Source organism: Semicossyphus pulcher, unplaced genomic scaffold (genome assembly GCF_022749685.1).
Source record: "Semicossyphus pulcher isolate SPU_LCO1_2020_fin unplaced genomic scaffold, fSemPul1.0.p SCAF_6, whole genome shotgun sequence".
In the NCBI taxonomy this organism is placed as follows: domain Eukaryota; kingdom Metazoa; phylum Chordata; class Actinopteri; order Labriformes; family Labridae; genus Semicossyphus; species Semicossyphus pulcher.
The window spans coordinates 24,977,310-24,984,802 of record NW_027211737.1 but is presented as its reverse complement, the minus strand read 5'-3'; the positions used below and the strand labels follow the sequence as shown (position 1 = coordinate 24,984,802).

The following is a 7,493-nucleotide window of genomic DNA, read 5'->3' as shown; positions in this document are numbered from 1 at the left end:
GCTTCCCCGGAAACACATACCGGACATACGGTACAGGCCCATGTATATATTTATTTTGAGACCTTATTTAAGACCGAGTCGACTTAAAAACATCAGAGCAGTTAGTTAGTTAGTTAGTTTTCAACACGAGAATCTTCGGTAAAAATAAATAAAAAAAACGAACCGCAAGATCACTTCCTTTTCTCAGTGGTTCAACGTCCGCGTCAACGGAACTAACGTCCAAATCACATGGATAGGCTGCAGTGCGTATTGCTCTACAGCACGTCGGGTGCATGTCACTTTAAGATCGTCCCAGAGCGACGCAAGCGTGACGGTTTGTTGACTGAGCTATGGGTCACGCGACAGTACTGTGACACTGGTTTTTGTTGACTTCCAGTTCTCCTTTGACAAAGTGTTGATTTAAGACGACACAAAGTAAACTGTTGAGCGGTTAGTAATATTTTTGTTAATGGAGATAGTTGAAGACCCCTGGGACGTGTTTCAGTAATTGAAGGTAATGTAAAACCAAACTCTTACCAGGCTATTTTCATATGCTACAGCTAGCTTAGTTAATGTTTGTTGACTGCCTGTATTTCACATGTTAAGGGAGGGGGTTGTGAGGTCGACAGCTCTTCTCTACCTGTAAACAGTGTTGACTGAGCTTGATTAACCTGTTTATCTTTGTTTTTGCAGGTTTGAACACTTTCTAACCAAGAAGAAAACAAACCATAAAGTTGGTTGAGAATGGCTAACAACAGGGATGCCAGTGAGAGCAGCCCTCTTTTGGACTCAGGTACTGCCAGCAGACCTTCACCGCCATCAGTTTTCCAGGGAAGAAGACTGGCATGTGCAGCCGTCCTGCTGGCTGAATCATTAGAAAGGATTGCATTCTACGGGATCACATCCAATCTGGTCCTTTTTCTTAATGGGAGCCCCTTTTATTGGGAAGGCACCCAGGCGAGCCAGGCACCTCTGATGTTCATGGGAGTTACTTACCTTATTTCACCATTTGGAGGCTGGTTTGCAGATGCATACCTGGGGAAATTCTGGACAATTGCTTCAAGCTTGATCCTATATTTTATTGGCATGCTATTTTTCCCTTTCATTGCAAATAACGAGACCAGGATACACCTGTGTGGAGAAGAGGGGGCATTTCCTGTGCAACCTGCTGAGTGTCTGAGCACGAATGCTACCACTCCAAGCAATATTACCTGCCCCATTCGCAACCCATATTGTGGCCCAGTTATCTACAGTGGACTGTTTTTAATTGCATTAGGTGTGGGTACCGTGAAGTCCAACATCACTCCCTTTGGAGCAGATCAGGTAGAGTATGAACAATATTGTTGTAAAATTTTAAAGTCTACATTACATAAATAATGCTGAACAGAGACGTTGAGCTCATTAATGGCTAAAATGTCGTTGGATTGGTTTTTCGACATCGGCCTGTGTAAGATTGGTTATGCAGTGTGACATCATGGAAATAAGACATGTGACCTGATTTCTGTCGCACCATGAGAGTTCACTTAGACATGCATGCTCACAATAATCATGGCCACTTTTAGGTACATCCATTATAAAGTTAACATTTGAGAGCACAATGTAGACTTAATGACAAACTTTCTGTATTTTATGTGACCACAAACAAAAAAAATAATCCTTCTAATAATGTTTGCTAGGAACAAGAAGTGAAACAACACGTTTCTCAATTTTATGACTACATAATGTCCGATTATCCTGAAAGGCTTTTAGAAGAAGTAGTTATAGAAATGGAAAATTCCATCAATGGGACCATTGTATTTTAAAATAATCTAACTAGGAGTAGGTAAAACCTTCCTAAGGGGTCTGCCGCAGTGGATGTGATAGGAATTTGAACTCACTAGACTATAAGATTTACATGTGTTGGTGGCAAACAAAAGAGAAACAGAGTTGTGTCTGCAGCACACAGCAGAAGGAAAGCAACAATATGTGAATAAATCAGCTACATATTGCATGCTCCAGTGAATCTCTGCTTCACTTTAAGGCACTATTTTCCCACTTTTTCTCCTCCAGCAGAAAGTCCTAATTTCGTCTCAATGGGAGCTGTTCAAACTTTTACTCTGTTTGAGTGAAGCTGCAGATTTCTTGTCACATGCTTCATGTTTCCTGTCTTACAATATCTTGCTCCAAGCTATAGTTAATGTTTTTAAATTTTTTTGTCAATATGCAACTTAAGCATAGTAAGTCGAAACACATCGATAAGTGTTTTCACTTGATGCATCCATGTAGGCACCTGTGTCGGAAATGTCTTGAATTTGACACTTAAAATCACAGGGAGGAGAACTGTATGTTAAGTGTATCAGCCTATGATGATTTTAATACTGACCAATCATATTCTATTCTTGATTGAGGGTCAATGATGAAAGAAGTTTTGAATTTACACGTTTGTCTTGACCTGATATGACTTCAGGCTTGTAGGACCACAACCACTTACTGTGACTGATCTTCTGTCAAAACTAAATGCACTGTTAGAGCCTCCCTGCTCCATGGATGTATTATTTAACTACGTTATAGTGCCGTTCCTGCTAACACATGGCAATCAAGAGGGAAGTGTGAGCAGGGTGATTTATATTTAAACTACACTGCACTGCCGCGGAGAGGAACAACAGAAAGATTTATGCTCACCATCGGCCTGTGAATGCCGTGACATTATCTCCCCAATGGTTAATTGTATCTGTAGCGCTGCATCTTTTGTGCTCATACATAAGAGACATATCCACTTCATCAAGCATTGATAAAATCTTATCCTCCGCAGGGATAACTGTGTTTGGAAAGGATGTGTGGCATTATGAGAATAGAATTATTTGTTTTTATGGGCATTTAACTGAATTTATTTTGGTGAGCTGGAGGCGTCTGCTATTGTGTTTTCAGGGAGAACGCTCAAAGCCGAATCAAGTAGATAAAGATTAAATAAATAGTTTTGGTTTGTAGTCTCTCCACTAAAAATGGAGGAAAAAAATCCCCCTCTCGTTTCCTTATTCTTCTACCAATTTCAAAACTCCTCAGACAGCAAGGCCTCCTAAAACATTCGCTATGAATGCCATTATTATCAGAGTCTAAACAGGAATGTGAACTATTTTCTGTGTTGAATGAATTGTGACGTCACGTCCTTGTCAGTTTCAGCTTGTGATCATTGTTCCTCTTTGTCAGTTCAGTTTGTCTGTCAGCTTTTGTCAGGATTATTAAAGATGGCCTATATAGCACATTTTGAAGTTGTGATGACTAATCCAATTATAGTTTAAAGTTGTAAGAGTTGGGCTTCCTGGAGTTATTTCCTCATGTGGCTTTGAAAAATTGCATCTCAAACTGCAACACCCTTATTTTATAGCTGACAAATGCGGTTAGTTTATCACACTGGTGTGACACAGCTGCTCACATGTCTTTTCTACAAGAGAAAGAGTTTTAACATAGGCGCCTGGTGCTCCTATCACAACAGGGCCATAATTCGCTAACTAGACTCTTCTCCTCTGTAGTCCCCAGGTGGTGGAATGAGTCACCAAAGTCCATTCAGTCCACAGAGTCCCTTTCACCTTTAAGAAGAAGCTTAAGACCCAGCTCTTTCATAAACATTATGATGTTGATGTTGATTATGATATTCATGATGGTGATGATGACTATATTGACCTTGTTGATGTCGTGATGATGATAAAAAACAAAACAAAAACGCCCTGTGCATTGGCTGTCGGCACGTGTCCGATCACACTTGAAGCTGTTTGTTGCCACTTACTGACTTTGCTCCCTCCTGTATAAATTGTTGCTTGTGTTGTATTAACTCTCAGATGTAGTACGTCTTTAGACAAAAGCATCTGCTAAATTAAATTGTAACATTGTAACATTCTCCCTGTGTGTCAGACCGCTTTACATTAACATGATGGTTGCTGTCATTCTGATATCTGATCTTAGGTCAAAGATCGAGGGCCAGAGGCCACACGCAGATTCTTCAACTGGTTCTACTGGTGCATTAACTTAGGAGCCATCCTATCTCTGGGAGGCGTGGCCTACATCCAGCAGAACATAAGTTTTACGCTCGGCTACATCATTCCCACGGTGTGCCTCGGGATCTCCTTCCTGGTCTTCCTCCTGGGCCGTACCGTCTTCATCACGAAGCCTGCTGATGGCAGCGCCTTCACGGATATGTTCAAGATCCTGGGCTTCGCCTGCTGTTACCGTAGAAAAAAGGAGTCTAACCATCTCCGGTGAGAGTGGCATGTCGCCTCTTTATGTAGTAATGGGAAACATCACATAAAATTGTACTAGCAGGCGGTAAAATCACTCCCTTAACAACAAACAGCTCACTCGCAATAACTGTGGTGTAGCAAAGCATTCATCAATCTCAATGGGCTCTGTCCGACAGTGTAGCAAGTACTTCTGTTCATGGCAGAGTTTAGTTGGATGTTGACTCTGATCCAGCAGATAAAACAGCCAGGTGTTGTTGGTAGACCTTTATGTTAAAGCCTCCTTTGATCCCCCGGTATAATTCTTTTTCCCCCCACTGGTCCAGGCATTCATCTTCATTCCCTGTGGTGAAAAGTTATTCTGAAGTGCGGTAACTCGACTTTGAACCGAAGTAGCACAATAGGTTCAAAAACTTGACATTGAATATTTTAACTTGGCCAATCCCGCAGCCTTTCAAGAATTCCTTATTAAGACATTTTCTCCAGAGATGGGGATTATAGGCTTTAGAATAAAGTTTTCTCCTATCTCTAGAAGAGCTGCTATTGAAGGGTAAGATGCTCATAAAAAAGGCTGCTTAAGTCACAATGAAAGACTTTAGTTTAATCTATATTTATTTGTGTATACTGTAGGCTATCTATTTTAAATGTTATTTTCTTTCTTTGTATTTCCATAAAGCAACAAACCATCCCTACTGGACAATGCCAAAGTGACTTATGGAGGAAAATTTCCAGAGGAGAAAGTAGAGGAGGTGAAAGCCCTGTTGAAAATCCTTCCAGTTTTCTTCGCCCTTATCCCTTACTGGACTGTGTACTTCCAGGTAAGATCAACTACCTTAAGGCTGAATATAAATTTATGAGCCAAAGTCCACGTAATATAAAATAAGACTAGGTCAAAGCCTAGTGTGTGGCTTCTTATGAGGCCGATGACAACGTGTTTGAAAGCAGGTGCACGCTGAACAAAGTATCCAGAGCCGTATAGACAGAGAGTCGCATCAGTGGAGGTCCAATATGCTCCATGATCTGCCATTGCGATGACGCAACTCTCTCTCTCTCTACGGCTGTGAAAGTACCGTCAGTCAGTCAGTCACATACAGACCCGTGTGTCGGGCTGACCCCGGCGGTCAGCCAATAATATTAAGGAAATAAATAAGGGAATATAAGAACTGTAGATGTATATATGTACACATACATGTGTTTATTTTCTATTTCAATATTTCAGATGCAGACAACATACGTCCTGCAGAGCTTCCATCTGAGGATTCCTGATAGTTCGCCAAACATCACCGAATCCAACAAGGTAAGTTAAGACGTTTACAGTGTGAGTACCTCTTTCATGTTTGATTGAAAAAAACCCTAGTGTATGGCTGAGCCCTGTGCGGTTATGGTGCAATATGGTGACGATATCGGTTCACAGTATAGTGAGTTGTAGCGCCTGCATTGTAATTTCCTGACTATTTAATGTTCTCTGCATTTTCTGTAATCTGCTCGGCTGTATTTGTTCTGAGCGTTTACTGAAGAAGCTACATTTAAATCAAGGACAGCGATTTCATTTCCTCATAGTGAATATCAGGAATTGTGCGGTCTCTTTGTCATCTGTGCCCATGTGATGTACTGGGGTTTCACGTTGCACTGTGACGCACTGATAGAGTACTGACTGTTTTTTTTGTACTTGAAGTGGGTGTGTGTTTGTGCTTGTGGGTACTGGATGGACCCAGTAGGGTACATGGACCAAATCCTGCCTTCCCCTTAAACTAAACTACTACTGCACGCACGTCCTAAGAAACCCATGTCCTTTCAAATAAAAGTGCAGGATCGACTTTATGCCACAACTTTTCTTTTTTCAAGCACACATCGGCGACCCTCTGAAAACAGCTCAGCGACCCACCAGTTAAGAACCACGACACCAGAGTGAAGTCCGTACAAAACAGAATGTAGTTACACACCATAACTCCATATTCTAGTAGTATGGGCTCAGCCTGTTAAGCCATTGGCCCCACTGGTTCCTGTAACCATCTGAGGATTTACTGGGAGCCGATTGTCTCAGCTAAACTTGTACACAATAGAAGGCCGAGGCTGGAGAAATATAGTGAATTAACGTAAAGTCTCGAGTGCCGCAACTACATCACTCCATCTCTCACTCTCTCTTAGTCAGACAGGGACAGAGTTTCCTGTTTCTAAATCTGCTCCCCGGCTTTGCTGCAGTGAGGTCAAAAATAACATCAGTGCGGTGACATCTGTGGCTCGGTCCTGTGATTTGTTGTTTACAACAAATGTTAAGAAACTGCTCTATAATTCCACTGAGTTTGGCGCTCGATCATGCCTGCACATAAGTAGGTTTGAACTAGATTTGTCACTGCTGAAACTGGAGAAGTCAGTAGGTCACTGGCACACAATGGTAAGCAACAGCTGGAGGCAGCAGCAAGGGTCGGTAAAGCCTCTGGGATTAAGTCTGAACTTCACAGACTATCTCGTAGATTAGCAACCTGGCTGTGATTGCACCTCTCAGCAGTGCCTCCAACTGATCTACCTGACTGGTGTTGCTGGTTTATATATGTCTCAACCTGAAAGCTTGTATGTCATGCTTCGGAGGGACCTAATAACTGAAATCCCCTTATTTACTCCAGAGTAAAAACAACTCCTCAAAAAAAGGTTATAAACCGATAAAATTACGATAGACGGAAGGAAAGTATGTGTAGTATGACTGTTCTCACAAGGTGGTGATGTGCACAGACTTCATGGAAATGAGAAGTGAAACTCTTGCCTGTAAACCGCACAGTCTAACCTTGTGTTGTATTAATTCCATATATATTAACATATTCTAACTTTTCACAATAAGAGACATTTTAATTATCTGACATGGTGAAACTCTGCCACAGTTTTGTTTCCTCATATTCCACTGAGTTTAAGAACAGTGTTGGAGTTTTCTTTTCACCCCTTCACAATAAATTAATTCAGTATGTATGAAAACAGAAGTAAGCCTTTTTTGCTACCAGCCTCGACACTTCTCCACATCAAAAGGGAAGTGAGATTAAATGCCTCTGTGATTGCTCTCTCACCTCAGCTGACACATTTCAATGGCTGAGCTGAACAAATGCTAAGAAAAAGAGCTCTTACTTATATTGATAACTGGAAATTTAAGGCAGTAAGTGATTATGATTAGATTAGATCCTGAGATTACTAAACTGTTGTTGTGGCAGTTTTTTTAAATTTCCATGAGTATACAATTAATGTTTCTGAGTAGGGCTGCATAATATGACGAGATATATCGTCAAAACAATATGAATATGTTTATCGTATGTCTTT

At 41.1% G+C, this 7,493-nt stretch overlaps 1 protein-coding gene across 1 annotated transcript in view; it reads left to right on the top strand.

Moving 5' to 3' along the window:
• Nucleotides 1–381: 381 nt before the first annotated feature.
• slc15a4 (solute carrier family 15 member 4) overlaps nucleotides 382–7,493 on the top strand; it is a 29,401-nt gene continuing 22,289 nt past the window's right edge. The window contains exons 1-5 of the mRNA XM_069682989.1: nucleotides 382–493; nucleotides 673–1,302; nucleotides 3,919–4,211; nucleotides 4,867–5,008; nucleotides 5,410–5,487. Coding sequence (XP_069539090.1) covers nucleotides 724–1,302; nucleotides 3,919–4,211; nucleotides 4,867–5,008; nucleotides 5,410–5,487 — 1,092 coding nt within the window. The 5' untranslated portion in view covers nucleotides 382–493; nucleotides 673–723. The remainder of the gene's footprint in view (nucleotides 494–672; nucleotides 1,303–3,918; nucleotides 4,212–4,866; nucleotides 5,009–5,409; nucleotides 5,488–7,493) is intronic.